The sequence below is a fragment of the Engystomops pustulosus genome, chromosome 4 (genome assembly GCF_040894005.1).
Source record: "Engystomops pustulosus chromosome 4, aEngPut4.maternal, whole genome shotgun sequence".
Lineage (NCBI taxonomy): Eukaryota > Metazoa > Chordata > Amphibia > Anura > Leptodactylidae > Engystomops > Engystomops pustulosus.
The window spans coordinates 120,888,744-120,908,945 of record NC_092414.1 but is presented as its reverse complement, the minus strand read 5'-3'; the positions used below and the strand labels follow the sequence as shown (position 1 = coordinate 120,908,945).

General features: G+C 38.3%; 1 protein-coding gene across 2 annotated transcripts in view; it reads left to right on the top strand.

Moving 5' to 3' along the window:
* SEMA3C (semaphorin 3C) overlaps positions 1-17,326 on the top strand; it is a 117,116-nt gene extending 99,790 nt beyond the window's left edge. For both annotated transcript variants that reach the window (XM_072147257.1, XM_072147258.1), the window contains exons 15-18: positions 770-927; positions 2,528-2,595; positions 3,484-3,614; positions 12,500-17,326. In XM_072147257.1, the coding sequence (XP_072003358.1) occupies positions 770-927; positions 2,528-2,595; positions 3,484-3,614; positions 12,500-12,910 (768 nt within the window). In that variant the 3' untranslated portion in view covers positions 12,911-17,326. The remainder of the gene's footprint in view (positions 1-769; positions 928-2,527; positions 2,596-3,483; positions 3,615-12,499) is intronic.
* The last annotated feature ends 2,876 nt before the right edge of the window (positions 17,327-20,202 follow it).

Sequence of the window (20,202 nt, the reverse complement as noted above, 5' to 3'; positions counted from 1 at the left end):
GAGAATCAAAGCTATCCGGAGATGCAATAGGTTTCGTAGGGATGTGTGGGGGCTAGTGATTGATGGAAGCAGGTCATCTGCGAAAAAGCTCACTTTATAAGTGTCGCTGGTAGTAGAATAGCTCATATCGCTGCAGCTAGGGGTTTCATAGCTAGAGCAAAAAGAGCAGGTGACAGAGGGCAGCCTGGACATGTGCCCCTGGCAATCTGAATTGGGGCAGGGTGGAGTGTAGGGAGTTTGATATAGGCTACTGGCTGGTCATAAAGAAGCTTAAGGGGATGGAAAATCTGCTGGGAATCCATACTGTTCCAGAGTATCAAAAGCCAATCATTTCTGGGTTGGAGGGGGTCTTTATTTGTCTTGGGAAAGACGGTTACAAGCGCTAAGTAATGCTGGGGCATTTGTTTGCTCTGGAGAAGGGCATCACAGTAGGCTCTGATGTGTGGAAGTGGGGTGTTAAGAAATTTTTTATAATAAGCAATGGAAAGGCCATCAGGGACAGGGGATTTGCCCACTTTAGGATTTTTTACCTTCTCTTTGATTTTCTCATCAGTAACTGGGGCCATGAGAATCTCCTCTGCTGATGATGGAAGCGATGGGAGATTAATTGAATTAAGAAAACTATATTAGTGTGGTTTTGTTATTATTTCCCAGTGATATATTTATAGCCTATATTCCATTTTTTTATCATAGTATATAATGCTGTTTTAAGTAACTTGCTAGCACACTTTAGAAAAAGCCTGTTTAGTAAGAAATTCCTATTTTTCAGCAACAACTGTACGTTAGCTCAGAAGAAGGTGTTACTCAGCTCTCTTTACACCGTTGCCACATCTATGGACCTGCGTGTGCAGACTGCTGCCTAGCCAGGGACCCGTATTGTGCCTGGGATGGAAACTTTTGTTCCAAGTTTTACCCATCTGGGAAAAGGTAAGACATTTGCGTTTTATGACTTAGAGTTATGTAGTTATACTAAACTAAACATTTTGACTTAGTTTAATATTAATGGAAGTGTTACAGAGAAAGGAAAAGGGGGGGTTGGGTGGCACCACTTGACAGCTGTTTCGCGCCGCAGCACTTCGTCTGACGAAGTGCTGCGGCGCGAAACAGCTGTCACGTACCTTGTTTTATCATGAGTCCCTGCGTTTATCCCTCCCTCCGTTATGTATTGACACGTCAATTTTTGTGTGAGTATTGCTAAATAAACCGGATTGAAAAAAAAAATTTGGGTGAGTGCCATTCTACTGTTTCCTCTTAGTTTAATATTATTTACTGTATATAATAAACTCAATTCCTTTCTATATGGCCTAGTAGAACACATAGTTATCATAAACGTCTGCCTCCACTTGGCTCTCCCTCTTGCTCAGAACCATCCCTACACATTATTATAGAGATAGTGACATGCATGTGCTACTCCACATGTGCTAGGATGTCTCTGTTCTTCAGGCTTACCATTTACTACAGGAAGCATTCCTGTGATAAATTACACATAATACCTTAAACATTGCAGAGAATTCTCAAATCATGCAATAAAAATAAACCCATGTAGTCACTGGTAACTATGAAATGCGAAACCACCTTAAGATTAATGCTGGGAAGACCAAGGAGATGGTGGTGGACTTTCGTAAGCACAGTCCTCCTTCTCAACCGGTGGTTATCCATGGGACAGACATTGAGGCAGTGAAGTCCTATAAGTACTTGGGTGTCCTCTTCAACAGTAAACTGGAGTGGGCAGAGAACATAAACGCACTTCACAGGAGGGGTCAGAGCAGGCTGCACCTGCTGAGGAGGCTGAGGGCATTCGGAGTGCGGGGGGCTCTTCTTAAGACCTTCTTCAACTCTGTAGTGGCACCAGCCATCTTCTTTGGTGTAGTCTGTTGGGGAAGCAGCATCTCAGCTAGGGAGAGGAGCAAACTGGACAAACTGATTAGAAAAGCCAGTTCTGTCCTTGGGGGTCCTCTTGACACAGTGCAGGTGGTAGCTGAGAGGAGGACACTGTGTAAGTTGAAGTCTATTCTGGAGAATAGCTCCCATCCCTTGCATGAGACTGTGGTGGCATTGGGGAGCACCTTCAGTGACCGACTGCTCCACCCCAAATGTGAAAGGGAGCGTTATCGTAAGTCATTCCTCCCCGCTGCCATCAGGCTGTTCAACAAACAAGGCCCAAACAGAAGTAACCTGCGCCCACCACCTAACCAGTCCCTGCAAGGCCCATCCACAGACTAAACATCAAACTGCAGATCATTGCTTGTCTCTTTTTTGTCTTTTTATCCCCCTTTTCTTTTTGTTCAATTATCCCTAATATTATTGTTGTCATAGTTCTTCACTCTCTGTACCCTCTCTGCTGCTGTAACGCTGTGAATTTCCCCACTGTGGGACTAATAAAGGATTATCTTATCTTATAGAGAAAATCACTGGTTAAAAGATTCTATAATACAATAAACATCATAAGCATCAAATTGCAAATGAAGACAACAAGATAAGAAAAGTCATTAACAGGTTTACTTGTATGCTTTGTTTAATTTTATAGAAGAAGCAGGAGACAAGATATTAAACATGGAAACCCAGTTACACAATGCCGAGGATTTAATCTGAAAGGTATTTTACAGTGCCTGTTATTATTGTTACAATGCTATTTTCTTGAAACTTCATTTTAATATGTAACTAAACATCAGCTTTCCCTGCACTTACTTCCATATAGATCTGTTTTATACATATAAGGAACCAAAGCTGCAGTGCTCAAACCAACTCCCACTTGCTCATCCCTTGATTTTCTCCATAACAGAATGGTGTATATACTTTTACTATTGCAGTGAATGTCTTATCGCAGAATACACAGAAAGTTCCACCCTGCCATTGCCAGAACAGCATGATTAGTAATTACTAGGGTATTTTTAACCATTCTAATTTAAGATGTGAGCTGACATGTCACGTGTGCTCTCAGCTTCTTTCCTTCCAAGCTGTACCTTTTAAAATACATTGACAAGATTAGTTTCCAGGAGGAACACTTACAAAACAAATAAATACAGATATTGTGTAGTAGAAACTATGTAACAGTGGTAGCATTAGTATAGAGCAGCTACCATAAAGACATTATAATGATACAGTCTTAACCCGAACACAAGATTTCCTTTTCCCAAAGATGTGAGGTATAAAAATATATGGCGCTCCACATTGTTAAACCACTGGATTATGTTTCCAGTTTTCAGAGTGTACTGTGAAATTTGGTCACAGAACACAGTTTTTGATTAACTGGTGTTTCCTTTATAGATTTTTCCAGAATAAACCTATATTCAGTAATAATTGATGATTTATATCCTTAAAACCAGCCCTCATGTAAGCTAAGGTGGTGCAAAACCTGTGATGTGGCTTTAGAAGATTTACTTCTTTTCCACTTGGCTCACATTTAGGTAGCTAAATATATTTAGTAGTTTTGGAAATATTGGTGTTTTTGGCTTGGCTTATAAAACCTTTTTTTTTTTGCAGAGTATAGGAACACTGAAGAGATTATTCAGTATGGAGTAAGAAATAACACAACTTTCTTGGAGTGCATTGCTAAGTCTCCACAGGCCTCGGTCAAATGGCTCCTCCAGAAAGATAATGATCGAAGGAAAGAGGTGAGCCCTGATGTAAAAAATGAGTTAATGGGTAAAACACAGAATATTTCATATTATTATTTTTTTTAAATGTATTTCCTAACAACAGTTAGCAGGACAGAAATCTCTATATTGCTCTCACATCCCATCATGCCCTAGCAAACAGGGGTTGCTGGCAGTAGTAGTTTTCTATAACTAAAGAGCCAAAAGATGCACAGCTTCTATAAAACCCATAAAATCTGAAATGAGATACAATAAAGGTTAAGCATAAGATAAATCGCTCCTCTGTTGTATATAGATCCTACTATTTACGTAATGAACTTTGGAATTTGTTATCACTTTGCAATGGGCTGTTTGAAATTTCCCTAAATGAAGATGTTTAGATTTTCAGTTGGGAATTTCCATGTAGTAATAAACAGAAAAGTCTTGGCACACGCAATAATAGAGTACCTGCTCAGTGTGTTGCAATGATTTATATGCACTCAATGTTTTCCCACTTCTCATCCTAACTCGTGACTGAAGGCTCAAACTCTTAAGGTTTGTTTGTAGTGTGAAACCATTAAGATGTTTAGATCTACATAGAAGACATGGACACAAATCATTACCACTTTTTTTAATCAGGGCTATTCCTTGCCAATTTTGTGTAAACTGGAAACAATGAACATGTTTGCAAATGTTAACTTTGCTTTAAAAGAGAACCTGTCATGAGAATTTATGCTGACATGCTGTTACTCACCTGTTATCCAGGAAAGTGAAAGTGAAAGAATGTAATTCTATTTTCTGGGATATAGAGTATTATGGCGGAAAATACCTTTATATTCAACTGACCTGTGAAAGCAGTCACTCTGGTGGAAAACAGTCAAGCTAGGTGTTGTAAAAAACTGAGCACACCACAGGGTAATTGGGAACAGATGAAAGATTTATATTGGGAAAAGTGCACATAATAATTGTTATTTGACATAATAATTGATATTACTACCACTCTCCCGTTTACTTTGGTGATGTCCTACAGGACTTGTACATGAACATATTCTGTTTTAAGCAGCTACTATAATAAATAAATAATTGACAGACTGTACTTTGATATAACAAATATATACAAATCTGGCAAGCCCTTGTTTTAGTATGGCAATTATGCAACTCATTTGGGCACTAACCTACCAGTTTCCCTACCAGCCAGCATCCACTGCAGAAGTTTTGACAATGTATGGATTGGTACAGAATCAGTAGCTTGTTATTTGTGACTGCAGATTTTGGCTACCTGTACACAAACGGGCTCGAACTGTGGGAAGAGCGCTGCATGTTATAATAACAGCTACAGACTCCGAGCAATATATTTCACTATGATGCAAGGACTCCAATTCTTTGTGCTCGATCTGTGTGCTGCCAGCCTCAGGGTGGGAATTTCAACCTTTGCGATGCACAAAGCTAAAGCACCACAAACTGTAAAGCCAATAGAGAATCCGAAGAAAAAGTGTCTAAAGCACCAAGTCCAGTTATCCCTTTACTTCAAACAGTATATAGAATAGGTAGTATAATATAGTTTGTATAGGTCATTTAATAATAATATTTAGTACATATGTAAACATATAGTTGTACATAAAAATGCAATTACACATATACAAAATTCAAAAATTCAGAATAAAATAGATTAAGACTTCACAAGTGAGTCCCAAAAACGCATGTGAGGGAGGTTCTGTTATTTATTTGTGTACCTGAAACACATTACACACTCTGTGATCAGATATGTGTGCCTTTTTACTGGCTTCAATCAATATACACCTGTCCAATGTGTATCAAGTGAGTTATTTACTCACAAGCCGTTGACCGTTCAGCATGTTCGGCTTCCATAGATCTCTGCGACTTAGCGAGACGACTTCAAACTCATGGGCTTCTTCCTGTTGGTAGGCCCTTACTGTATTCAGTTGTACAGAGCTCAGTTTGAGTTATATCCACTATGTTGTGGTCTTCTTTAAACTCGCGTCAGATGTGCCCTCCAGTGAGTATGAAGTCAGAACAGTATGGGATTAACGATCCATATGGATAGTATGACCATATTCTAGAGTGTCATTCACATGGATAGATATGTAGCTTCTATCTAAACGTGTTGCGTCGCGTTCCTCCTTTCTAAATAGCTAGTTTGAAGCTACACCTTGTCTTTTATATCCTTTCTTAAGGAAAAGGGAAAATCCTGGATTTATTGGATATGTGTATTAAAAAAATCCAGAATGGAATAGATATGTTCTGTGGCACAAAAAAATTTATATCACAGTGATACAAGGATTCAATTACTTGAGGAAAACATTTATTTACACAATTATAAGAAAGTCTTGTTTAGGATCAAGGAATCTTTAACCTATAATCACAGAGCGCGCCTCCCCGTGTCCTCAGGAAGGCCGCGGCCTGGGGTACTCCTCTCTGGGTGAAGTGATCCGGTCACGACTATTCTCACAGCATTCCTGTCAGAATTCTAGTCCGTTTTGGAGGAACCTGCACGATCCTCCTCAGCTGAGACTGCGTTGCTGAACCCGATCCAAGGGGACTTGTCCATGAGAGACTATGCAGTTCAGTTCCGTACCCTGGCTTTTCAACTCTCCTGGAATTATGCGGCCCTGACTGCAACCTTTAAAAAAGGAATTTCGGCCCCGGTCAAAGATGCATTGGCTGCATGTCACCTGCCATCTATCCTGAGTGGTCTCATCACACTGGCCACTCTGATTAATGTCCGATTTAAGGAGCGCACTGAGGAATACGTCTCAAGCATCTGCAAGCCCGGTTTCAAAGTTTACCTCGCTTGCCACCTGCCTTCCAAAGGTCGCTCCGGAGGAACCCATGCAAGTGAACAGAACACGACTTTCCCTCCAGGAACGTTCCAGACAACGTCAGGAGGTCTGGAGGTCGGTCTTTTTATGTGCTACCCCGGTCCACATCCTTCTTCCTGATGGGTCTACCGTGGTTGCAGCTCCGTGCACCCGTTCTTAACAGGAAATTACAGAGAATGGTTAAAATAACCTGCTTTGATGTTTTGTATATATTCCCTTATTGTGTCTTTTAAAGGTCTGTATGTTCGGCCTATGTATTGTATCCGACATGGGAAAATTATTTGCTGTAGATTTTAGTGTTGTTGTTAAAGTTATATAACTTTAATAATAATAAGTTAATAATATAATATACTTTCTGTATCAATTCATCATGATTTTCTAGGTCTCTGCTTGCTGTCTATAGAAAGCTTCTAAATTTACTTCCAATGGATAAAAAATCTGACCATGGTTACACAGGTGTACAGCTCGTTATTTTCATACAGAGTAATCAGAGCTATGTGTTATAACGAGCCGAGCACCGATGTAACCACGGACAGATTTCTGTCCACTGGCAGAAAACGTAGAAGCTTTCTATAGGCGGATAGCGAACAGAGATCTAGAAAACTGTATTGATACGGAAATTTTCATTATACAAACATTTATAACATTATATTACATAACAATATATAACATTTATTATTTGCCAAAATGGGAACAACCCTTTTAAAAAAGGAAATAAAAGAAGGCAAGGTGTAGCTTTAAGCTATCTATGAACTTTTAATTTTTTTTATTTCCCATTATGAATTTTTGAATTTTATATTATATATGTAATTGTGTTTTTATGTACAATTATATGTTTACATATGTACTAAATATTATTATTAAATGACCTACACAAACTATATTATAATACCTATTCTATATACTGTTTGAGCTAAAGGGATAACTGGACTTGGTGCTTTTATGTGTGTATTCATGTGGAATGTCTTTGTATTATTGTATATACTATTGGTTTTGTGAAGTTATGATTTTTCCCTATATACTTTCCTTCTGCAGCTGTTGAAAATATTTCCAAAATCTGCATCTTATTTAATTAGGAATGTTAAAGGGAACCGGTCACCAGGGACCTAATTTTCACTAAAGACAGGTTGCAGGAGCCCATTGCAACTGCAATGCAAATATGGCTTTCTGCCTTTTCTAAGCATTTGCATTACAATATACACTCACTGGCCACTTTATTAGTTACACCTGTCCAACTTCTCGTTAACACTTAATTTCTAATCAGCCAATCACATGGCAGCAACTCAGTGCATTTAGGCATGTAGACATGGTCAAGACAATCTCCTGCAGTTCAAACGTGGCATGGTTGTTGGTGCCAGAAGGGCTGGTCTGAGTATTTCAGAAACTGCTGATCTACTGGGATTTTCATGCACAACCATCTATAGCGTTTACAGAGAATGGTCCGAAAAAGAAAAAACATCCACTGAGCGGCAGTTCTGTGGGCGGAAATGCCTTGTTGATGCCAGAGGTCAGAGGAGAATGGGCGGACTGGTTCAAGCTGAAATCGCCAGCCGTTACAACCAAGGTAGGCAGAAGAGCATCTCTGAATGCACAGTACCTCGAACTTTGAGGCAGATGGGCTACAGCAGCAGAAGACCACACCTGGTGCCATTCCTTTCAGCTAAGAACAGGAAACTGAGGCTACAATTTGCACAAGCTCATCGAAATTGAACAGTAGAAGATTGGAAAACCGTTGCCTGGTCTAATGAGTCTCGATTTCGGCTGCGACATTCGGATGGTAGGGTCACAATTTGGCGTCAACAACATGAAAGCATGGATCCATCCTGCCTTGTATCAACGGTTCAGGCTGGTGGTGGTGGTGTCCATCCCTTTATGACCACAATGTACCCAACATCTGATGGCTACTTTCAGCAGGATAATGCGCCATGTCATAAAGCTGGAATCATCTCAGATTGGTTTCTTGAACATGACAATGAGTTCACTGTACTTTAAATGGCCTCCACAGTCCAATAGAGCATCTTTGGGATGTGGTGGAACGGGAGATTCGCATCATGGATGTGCAGCCGACAAATCTGCGGCAACTGTGTGATGCCATCATGTCAATATGGACCAAAATCTCTGAGGAATGCTTCCAGCACCTTGTTGAATCTATGCCACGAAGAATTGAGGCAGTTCTGAAGGCAAAAGGGGGTCCAACCCGTTACTAGCATGGTGTACCTAATAAAGAAGCCGATAAGTGTAATTGTGTGTTATAACTTACATTGCACCCTGACAGAATCCTCTGTGTAGTCCCAGGGGTTGGCTTTGTTTTGGATGCATTTAAAAAAACAACACATTACTTGTCTCTGCTGCAAACTCCTGTACAGGAGCACAAAGGTGAGAGCTGAGGAGTTTTGGAGCACATACAAAGCCAACTCATTGGACTTAACAGAGTATTCTGTCAGGGTGCAAGGTAAGTTAAAACATACAATTATATTGTAATGCAAATGCTTAGAGAAAGCAGAAAGACATATTTGCAATGCAGATGTAATGGAGTCCTGCGGCCTGTCTTTAGTGAAAATGTGGTCCCTGGTGACATATTTCCTTTTAAGTCCATTAATAACCAGTGTTTATAATTAAACAGAGTGAACATTAATGTCTGTATGGGCTCTCTGTGTTTACATTATATATTTGTCTTAGAACAGGATGCTCTTTGCACATATGTAATGTCAGCAAAGTAATAAAAGTAGCTAATACTGACATATAAGATAAAAATGGTTAAAATCAAAAGTGAAGTAAAGTCCACCGCCCAGCAAATAGCTTATAACATCAATCCATTTGGGTCATCGATAAAAATAGTAGTTCCAGAATCTCCTTCACATAAACATATTCTCGACCCAGGCGAGCATTCAGCTGGGTACAGGAGTGGTGAGCACTACAGTGGTACATGCAATACAATATTGTACAGGCTGCCTGGGTTGGTCATGGTACGTGTGCTCACCGTACCATCACTGGGTGCCTTTATGCGGACCGTCATCCGGCCACAAATTGTGCGGTCAGGTCATGGACCCCCATGCACTTTTGTGCATACACACAATCAAAATCAAGCATAATAATTCAGGGACACTTACTCATTTATCCAGGCACCATGACTGTGGTAATCTTCTTATATTTGTTATCCATGGCCTCTTTCCTTCTCAAAGCAACTTTAAAATTATGCTTATGAGCCCAAAGTGCTGCAGATTCAAAAGCCTTCAAAAGTTTCAATGAACAGAACATGTCTCACCGAACCTCCTGCTGTCTCCCTCATCCATCTGCCTGTGTAATCTAGCAAATGCAAGAGGAGGGGAGACCTGCTCTGCTCATTGTAACAAACTGTGAAGCTACAGCACTGAGGGGGACTGGAAATACCGTCCAAAGCCCTTCCGGCTCATTAGAATAATTATGTACTTCACATGTTGATTGCAGGTGTATAGAGAGGGCTCACAAGCTGTGCCTTTTTCATACAAGGTGGGTGCTATCTGCATATTGCAAATTAACTCTTTGAACGCCTGCAAAGCCATCAGCGGCAGTCAAAAGCCAGCGGCACATGGCACTGCCATCTTGGCTGAAATCATCACTCCCCGTGACGTCATGTGGTATAAACTGTTATAGAAATAAAAAGTAAAAAAGCATAAACTTATTAGGTATCTGTGCATCCCCAAATGTGTGGCTATTAAAATATAATAATAGTTATCACAACATTGAACCCTGTAATAGAAAATAGAGTATAAATATCCAAACACCACGTTTTTGCCATTTTGCAACGTATAAAAAATTTTATAAAAAGTGATCAAAAGGTCATACAGTCCCCAAAAATATCAGCTCATCCTCTGTAGATCAAAGTATAAAAAAGTGGCAAAAGATGGCAAAATGCAGAAATTGTTTTTGTTCAGAAGGATTTAATTCTTTAATGTTTTAAAACACAATAAAACTTAAATAAATTTTGTATCCCAGTGATCATACCAATCCAAAGAATAAATATACATGCCATTTGGGGCGTACAGTAAAAGCTGTAAAAACCAAACCCACAAGAAAATGGCTCAAATGCATTTTTTTCACCACTCTCACTGCATTCGTCATTTGTCCCCACTTTGCAGTACACGGCATGGAATATCAAATACCGTTACTATGAAGAGCAATTTGTTACAAAGAAAACACGCCCTCACACAGCTCTTTACATGGATAAATAAAAAAGTAATAGATGTTTAAAGGTGGGGAGCGAAAAATGGTGACACAAGGAAAAAGGGCCCGGTTGTTAAGGGGTTAATGCACAACAAACTGAAACAGTAGGATTGGTATGTGGAATTATTGTCTTGTTTATTTTTATTTATAACATTTATATTTTAAAATATTACGTGCATAAAACATTTAATCTTTTGTGAAATTGATTAATTACAGATAATCAGACTTAATTTTTCACATCCCAGGGAAGTAGCTCCTCTTGTTTTAATGTCAGTGATTCTTAACAATTTGGAACTGTTAACCTATACTGCATAACCCAAATCACCAGCTGTGTTTTACTTCTAGACAATATCAGCCTCATTGTCTGGAAATGAGTCTTACAACTGCCAAGATGCACATGTTACTTCAGCTTATTTTACAGTGATTTTTTTTCCAAGTATGCTTCCATGCTTGGAGTTAACATTCAGATAAAGAATTTTTTAAAACCAGTTGTAGTAAAGCAATGCGAAGTGCTTTCCTTTGTACAATAGAGCTTTTGTATGGAGAATGCAGGATCACATAAAACATATGGCCAATGCTTGAAGTTAAAGTCATCCAGCAATTGCATTTTACATCACAATCTACAAACTCTGCTAATATCTAATCTATACCAAATAGTGAAACTAAAGTTTGTGAATAAACTGGGGTACATTTACAAATTAGTTTATGACAGAGTTCTGTAATAATTTGCACCAAAAATTGTCTTAAATGCATCACATTTGTGAAGGGTTTAAGCCAATTTGTAGATACTTTATCATAGTTTCATAGTAAATAAGGTAAGAAAAAGACTTCAATCCATCAAGTCCAATCTTTATGACTGGTATGACCAAAGCAGTGTGGTATCATACACCCACAATTATGCAAATCTACCAGGATTTTGGCACAGTTTTTGGCATAAACTAAACCAACTACTAGGAGGTGCATAGTATGACTAACCAGTTTTTAGCTTTCCGTATTCTCCACATCTGTTAATTGGTTCACAATACTGGTGTACAAAACTTATGAAACTGTGAACTGTCCCTAATTCAATTACTCAGTATTTCACATGTTGTTGTTTTTTAAAAAAAATTAGGTAATTCAATGCCAGAACCAGTTTTCATTTTGAAAATTAAAAAAGGCAAAAATAACCCCTACCAGCTGTGCCTTTCTATTGTCCAGCCCACCCTTGGCAGTGGGTAGACAGCTAGAAGATGGAAATGCAAAACACAGAGACAAGACTGTACAAGCAGATAAGAATAGTTGCCAGAGCCAGGTCACAACAAAGAGAGCAAACAAGTACTAAATCAGTAAACTAATGGAATACTAGGAGACAAGCTAAGGGGTCAGGAGATTTCAGATAGAAGCAGAATACACACTAGTGATATATATCAAGCACCGATAAATGGATCCCAGGACCTTTTATATGATGTTTTTGTTCACTGCTTCTTACTACACCAGGTTAACCACTAATGAACTGGAGCAAAGCTGCAAAGTAATTGGTGTGGTGTAGTTCAAGTAACACAGCCACCAAACATAAACCATTGTTGACACTATGAATGTCAGAGTAAAACACAAAATCAGAGCATACTTAGCAGCATTCTACAGACAGAGGATGACGCCGGCACAGATATTATAGAGTATATATAGAAAATTCTCAGACTATTGTTGCTTACAGTCTATATTCCATGTGACTGTTGTATCTGCTGTAAAGCAAATATCTTAATGTTGTTAACAGCAACTCAGTGAAAATGACTGCCTACATATGTACAGAAAATAGAATTAAATCATAAGTCCTAGCTAATATTTATTCCTCACTTTGCAATGTACTGTGTCCACTTAGTTTATTTTCCCTTTCTTTCACAGGTGAAGCTTAATGAAAGAATCATTTCCACTGGGCAAGGACTGCTGATCCGCTCCGTTCAGGATGTTGACCAAGGACTGTATCACTGCATAGCAACAGAAAATGCATTCAAACAAACAGTAGCTAAAATTAATTTAAAAATCCTAGACCCAGAGCTGGTAAATTTCATGACTGACAAATCTCAGTGGATCTGGGCTAGCACTTTGAGCGGACTACAGTTTCACCCCAAAGACCTTACTGGATCATTCAGTCACTCCGAGATGCAGATAATCAACAAATACTGCAAAGAAAGTAGGCAGAAGAAAACCCCAGTCCCAGAAATATCTAAGCATAAAGGGGAATATAGCAAATTAAAACTCCTTATGAACACCAGGAAAAGCAGGAATCGGAGGAATCAGTTGCCTGGGTCCTAAGGATTTTCTGATCTTCTAATTACAGAATGTGTTCCAAGCCACTTAGGTGTGAACAACATGAGAGAAAAAGATTAAATCCAATTGGCTTATCTAACAATAATGTCAAGTGAACCTATGATTCTCAATCCTTATTTTGTAACAGCAACTAAATAAAAAAGCAATATAGCATATTCCATCAATAACAAAACGGTTGGTGATAGTTGCTGTCACATAGCCTTGGTTTTCATGTTCATTTGTTAGTGTTTTTTTAGTTAAATGTTATTATTAAACCTTATTTATTAGATTTTTTTTTATTTAGACACTATTGAAAATGAACATAACAAATGAGGTTTTATGTTGTTACAAATAGTCACCATTGGTCCAGCTTCTATTTATACTTCTGACTGTAAGAATGTAGAAAATTACCATTGTAATAGTAATAGAAATGTAATAGAAAGCTCCAGGAATGTGTCTTACTACACTATGTTACATACGACCCATGAACCTACAGTAATCTTAACAATATCAGGGCATTATACAACATATTGTTGGTAAGACCTGAAAAACAAAGCAGTGTAGAGCAGCACCTTGAATGAAGGCTTGGTGTTTGCAGGTCTTCGTAGGGGTTCTGACATAAACCTCGCTCAACTAATGGCAAACGATGAAGCAGCACGCCAAGATAAAGAAAACGGGTTTTATTCCACCATAAATGGTGGAATCAAACCCGTTTTCTTTATCTTGGAGTGCTGCTTCATCGTTTGCCATTTGTTGGTAAGACCTATGCTGTACTAGAAGTATCTTGAAACATGTACTCCATATAATGAACTGACAGAGATTGAAATGATGTAGACAATGGCAGTGTATGAGTTAGAAAGACATATGGAAGTAATATAAATCATGGTTGGAAAAGTATGATGATGGTTTGGAAGAGTGGAGAGTAGGAAGGACTAATGTTAGAAAATTCTTCTAGGCTTCCATTTCAGAGAAACTTAGAAGTCTTTAAAATATTGTTTTATCATTAAAAAGGGAAAATAGACTTAATGTTTACTGAGAATCCTGTCTTTATGTTGTTTTTTATGTTATTATTGAAGGTGCAGGAGCTCAGCCTGCCGCACAGTTGTCTGAGCTGGAGAACTCAAACTGAATTATGTTATTTTAGAAAATTGTTGAAATCAGTCAATCACTAAGGGAAAATATGTTGCGTGATTAGTATGTCAAAATCCAAATTTATGTTATTTTTATATTTTGCTGTTTTTTAACATATTTAAAAGTATACATTGAAACTTAGTTATTGTAACTTAACTTAAAAAGTTGGAAATAAATGTTTCATTTAAAATTTGTCATTTTAGGGTAACTGAATCAGTAAATGAACCTTGCTTCCATCATCTTAAGGGGGCTAGTCACATGATGATATCTGGATTATCCATGGGATCTGTACTGAAAGGCTTTATTATGGTTGTCTTCTACCCATTGAAGTCCATATCTTACATTGATATTTTATTATATTGAAGCCATGTTTGTAGTATCAATACAAAAATAAAATCTAATGTACAAGTACATTAAATCTAATATAAATAGGCTTTTTTTAAAAAAAATATATAAAACATGAGTAGGAAATAATTGCTAAGCTAATAGAGAACTTAATAAGGGTTAAATGATTTATTTTGTGCTTTCAGTTTTTCTGCTGCCTCAGAGCATACATGTCAAAGACAAGGATTGAATGCACCCCCACCTCTTTTTATGTGGCTCACAATTCCTGCTGCATGTAAAAAGTTGATGCATCGTTTACATTGAGCACAACACCAGCAATGGCTGGAGCGTCATAGTAGCACATGCTCCAGCAGTGTAAGGTGTTGGGGTAAAGGAGAATGAATTAATGGTTTTGAGGAAGGAGTAGTGTGTTAATTGATTGAAAGGAGAATGTTACATAAATACTAAGTAAATGCAAGGAATTGACTGAAGTGGCTCTTGGTGAAATTGAGTGTGAGGAATTGAAAAAACGAAAAACATGGGTCATTAACAAGAGTGTAAATGTTTCAGTTTGTCAGTTGTTTTTTTTCAATTTCCTCATCCTAAAAGAAACATTAGACTTTTGTTTTCTTTGAACAGGTAAAAAAAAGTCTATAAAATAATAACTGATCCCTGATGGAACTGATGCAAAGTGATAACTGATGTATTTAAACACTAATTGAAATCAATGGGTGTTGTAACTGATCACTGAAGAAAAGGAAATTAAATAACAAACCAGGTTGTAAACATAGCCTTATCTATCTAAATAATCTCCCTATTTGTATCACATTTATATATGGTCTTATCTGGATAAAATATCCTATATGGTAACTATCCTATTACGGGGGTTGTCAGTTTAAAAAAATTATATGGCCTACCAAGTTATGGAACCATTGTCGAAGAGCTAAGAGGATAAGTCTATGTGCAGCACTTCTATCTGCAGGCACATAGACTTATCCAGCAGCTCAAGTATTGTGCGGGCCTTGGTGATTGAACACTACTCATAGGCCATATATTGGTAGGCCTTCAGTGCAACCCTTTCTATTGCCCATTCCTTACAACAAGTTTGTTTAATTTAATGAATAGATGTCAAACAAAGGAAGTTCTCATGTGTGAATATCATATGTTTGTAATATCTCTTGAAAATACAATCCTATAAATCATGGCGAATCTGTGTGATGTATCACCAACCATATATACATATTATAAGTAACCACTGGCTTTCATTCATTTATTTCCAGAATTTTTTTTTTAGATAAATATTGACAAGACTTTGTTGCTGATGCTTCAAAAGTTCCATATCCTTCTCCTGTAGCATGTTGTGTTCATATCTCCTATTTTAGCTAACACTTCCAATAGGTCACTACATAATATATAGGATATGACTTTTATGTGTGTTTCATCCTGTTTGGAAGTGTGAATCATTTTCATGCTTTTCTATCACTTTGTCATGTGAATACAAAATACTACTAATATGTATAGTAGCCTTATTGTTGGGTCAGTGATGTGAATTCATGGGACCTGTATCCAATCACTCATCTGCAAAATGCATTGATGTAAATTAATATATATATTGCATAATTCTCAAAGTTATTGTTGACAGCTATTTTATATGAACGTAAGGTTGGCAATTCATTGTTAAGACAATGGTGTGATTTATAAATGGCAGATTTCTGGCATATACCATGGTAGTTGTCTTGTATATTTTTTTCCGCTTGCCACTTTAAAATAAAGTGGGCGAAACAGTACAATCCATGATGGGGTGGAATGGACCCTGGACTGGTGGAGATTATGGCTAATATCTATGCCAGCTCTTTGCAGCTGTAGATTTCAATTTTTGTCGAGTAAATGGCTAATCTTGCATAAGCAAGACAAATAATTGAGAGCAGCGCACAAATCACTCGTTTGAAAAATCTGCTCTGTTAAGTCTATTTTATCAGCCTTTAGAGGTAACTTTTGTAGAACTATGTACAATTCTTCAGTAGGTTGAACTTAATATGCATACTATTCCACAATTTCAGCTCCATTATTAAAAGACCAGACAAATTGAAAGTTTTTTTCCTTGCAGTTTTATTTGCAAAACACTTAATATGCCATAGTACATTACTAAATGACATGGCTGCTCTATTGGGAAGTACTAATGGCCACCCAGAAGGAACCACATAGCATACAAGCACAAAGCTGTGCTCCAAGCCAACTCAGCATTGTACACTCATTTTATGAGGAAGGTTAATGAAACCCCACATAGTACTCAGTTCACAATTCCATGCATGGCCTACAAGCTAAGTATCACAGTACCATACCACTCTATGTCAGAATATGTAAGGCCAGTTGGTGCAGCTGACTCTCAACAAAAACCATTGATATTATTAGCATCTTACATGGGGGATAATGTGAATATTATTGTGTTATGGCCATGTTGAATAAGCTCATATACTGTAAGCAATATTTAATAGTTTAATAGTTAACAATTTCTTATAATTTTCAAGGGTTGTTTTTCATGGTCAGCAGATACAATGTTGTAAGTCTCCTTTTTATTTGACATAGCTATTGTAATATAATAGTTTGTGCTATTTAATGTGTCTGACCTTTTACTAGAATGTATATAGATTTACCTGTAACATTGTGTAACACTATAGCTGTACCTAACAAATACAGTTATTAAGCTGTTGGACTCTTCTTATATCGTTCCACATTGAGTACTTAAAGTTTTGCTTATGTATTCTGTAATTTTTGTCTGCACTGTCTCTATATGTTGTATATATACATTAACTACAGAATGGAAATGTATAGCCATTAGCATGATGAAACTGTTACTACGGTGAATCTGAATGTGTTTACAGTACACATAGCTATTAGATATTTGATAATGGTTTTCTTTGCCCATCTAAATAAAAGAAGGTTTCATTAAAACTTTTTCATCTTTGACGATTTAGTGCAAGTGTGTAACTTTGATTGCTAATTTTAGCAGCTGAGATAAAAAGGGTCCTGTCACGATACAACACCATTGTAACAAAAGGATGTGAATTCAAGTAAGTACTGTAGGAGTAAAACCCTTGAAATAGGACATGATGGTCAGGAGTCAACATTTCTCATTAAATAACACACAATTTCACAATCTCCACTTCTTTATATAATATTAACATATAGTGATAATTAGATTTTTCGGTAAAGGGGTTTTCTGAGCATAAATACCTAATGGCTGGTTTATTGGTTGGCTCACTAAAAGGCATCGATGAGGGTGCAACACCTGGTACTTATAACATTCAACTTATTTACATTAGGAAATTAGCTGAAAACAGAAAGCTACAACTGTAGTCCATTGGTAATTGTCAGGCTTGCGGGTAGTGGATCCACTGGACCACTGCAGACGATGACTCAAGCCACTACCTGGGACCGGAGTCTAAGTGGTACCCGGTTTTCACCAGAGCCCGCCGCAAAGCGGGTTAGACAAGCTGCGGCGTGGTACTACTAGGTCGTTCCTCAGGCGTGACTTGTCTGCAGCGGCGGCTAAGGTTGAGGTACAAGAACGGCAATCAATCTCGTGGTCAAAGTCCAGGCACAGGGTCAAGGCAGGCGGCAGAGATGCAACGTCAGGGTTCAATCCGGGGTCAGCAACAGGAGGTCCAAGCAGAGGGGTACAGGAACACAGAACAGCAGCACGGAGGAACACGGAAACACGGAGGAGCACGGGTAACACAGGAACACGGAGGGACACAGGAGACACAGGAACGCAGGATACACAGGAACGCAGGCTAATCGCAGTAAAGCTTTCTCTCAGGCTGTGAGGCACAAAGATCCGACAAGAGATACAGGAAGAGGCAGGCTTAAGTAGTTTTAGTGAGAATGGCCAGCACCAATTAGTGGCGCACTGGCCCTTTAAATTTGTCAAAGGTGGCGCCGTGCTGCCGGAGTCGGCGTGGGAACGGGACGGGGTAAGTAAGAAGCCGGGGGACCGGGGCAGCCATGAACCGTGGCACGGGTGCCCCTGCGACCCGGGAGGGAGGTCACAGAGGCACCCATGACAGTAATCCTGGCACACTGCAGACACCATCCATAGTGTAAATCAGCTGATCAGCGGGGGATGTCAATACTGCTACCCCAACCTTCACCTATTATTGACTTAGTCTAAGGATACATCTATAATAGTTTATGGATGAAAAATCTATTTAAAAAAAAGGTTATATTAGATGCATATTTTCCCATGAAAGAAAGTTCTCACTTTTTAATACCCTAGTGATGTTTACACAATAAAGATCATTTAAGCCCGTCACTTTACAATTTTACTCAGTATTATTACTGTTTTAGATCCTATAACTCGCTAGGCTGGTCAGTGCAAATTTACAGGGCATGGGCGGGGACTCTCTAAGCAGACACTTCATGATCCCTCTTGTGCTGTAAGATGCTGTGGAGTGACAGAGTGTAGCTAAACCTGCACCCTGAAAATTTTACCACTTTTATTTAGCTGCTGAACATAATCTAGTATCTGACATTTAGAAAAAGATGAGACAAATCAGAGGTGATGAGATCCACAAGATGCATATAACATCCAATGACACTCTACTGTATGCATCCCTCCTCTACTATTAAGATTTTATTTTTCTGTAGCTTGTAGATTTAGTCTCCTCTAAATATTTATATACAGCCCCCTATAATAACTATATACAGCCTCTCTATAACTTTATACAGCCCCTATAATAACTATATACAGCTTCCCTATAACTAAATACAGCCTCCCTATAATAACTATATACAGTCCCCCTATAAATATATACAGCCCCCTATAATAACTATATACAGCCCCTATAACTATATACAGCTTCCTATAATAGCTATATACAGTCCCCCTATAACAACTGTATACAATTTTCCTTTAATAACCATATACAGTCCTAGGTAAAATAATTAAAATTGTACTCACCTTCCATTGCTCCCCCGATGCGCGCCGACCTCTTCCTTTACCTTTGCGGGATAGATGAACCTCCGATCATCTATGGGAGAGCAGGGAACTTACTGTTCCCTTGCTCTGCCATAGACTGAAGTCGGGGCACATCTGCTGGATACGGCCCGGGGAGCCCGGACCCAAATACACTGTGGGCAATTCGGGCGGTCATGCTTTTTAACTCCAATCTAAATCCTTCATGACCATTGCAGTCTAAGCGTAATTCTGGAAAATAACTTTGAGAGAAAAAGTCCACAACACTTTTATTAAAATCAAGGAAGAAACTATTCTCCTTACGTAGTGATTGACAGGACCCCTTTGTAGGTTTACAGCAGACTAAAGACCATGGGTTTCTGGGAAATAAACATGCAAAAACACCTGGTTCCAAGCATTCGCTCAGAAAGAAAAGGAATGCAGATGAATGTTATTTGTATGGCGTCCATTTTTTTCTGCAGATCCATTGACTTTTCTTGAATCCACGTGACTAAAATAATGCATGTTGCAATTCTTTTTTCCTATGACCCACGTGGTGATATAGACAATGAAGGGTCAGTGTAAAAAACAGATGTGTGAATGAGCCCACCTTTCCACAGACTGCAACAGGTAAATACAGGAATTGTATAATTTTCTAAACAATTGGTGCCAAGGTTTTCTATGTATGGCAGTAAATGCTGTAAATGGTGCAAAATATTTTGGCATTTCAAAGTCCAACAATATCTTTTATTTCACTTTTTATGTTTCATTTTTTGTATCAGAATTGTTCATTGTCTGTGTTCTTTTCTGTCATTGGCACAGAACAACACAAATGACAATGAATGCCAAATTCTGTCACATGATTGTGAATTGACAAAAAATTACTATG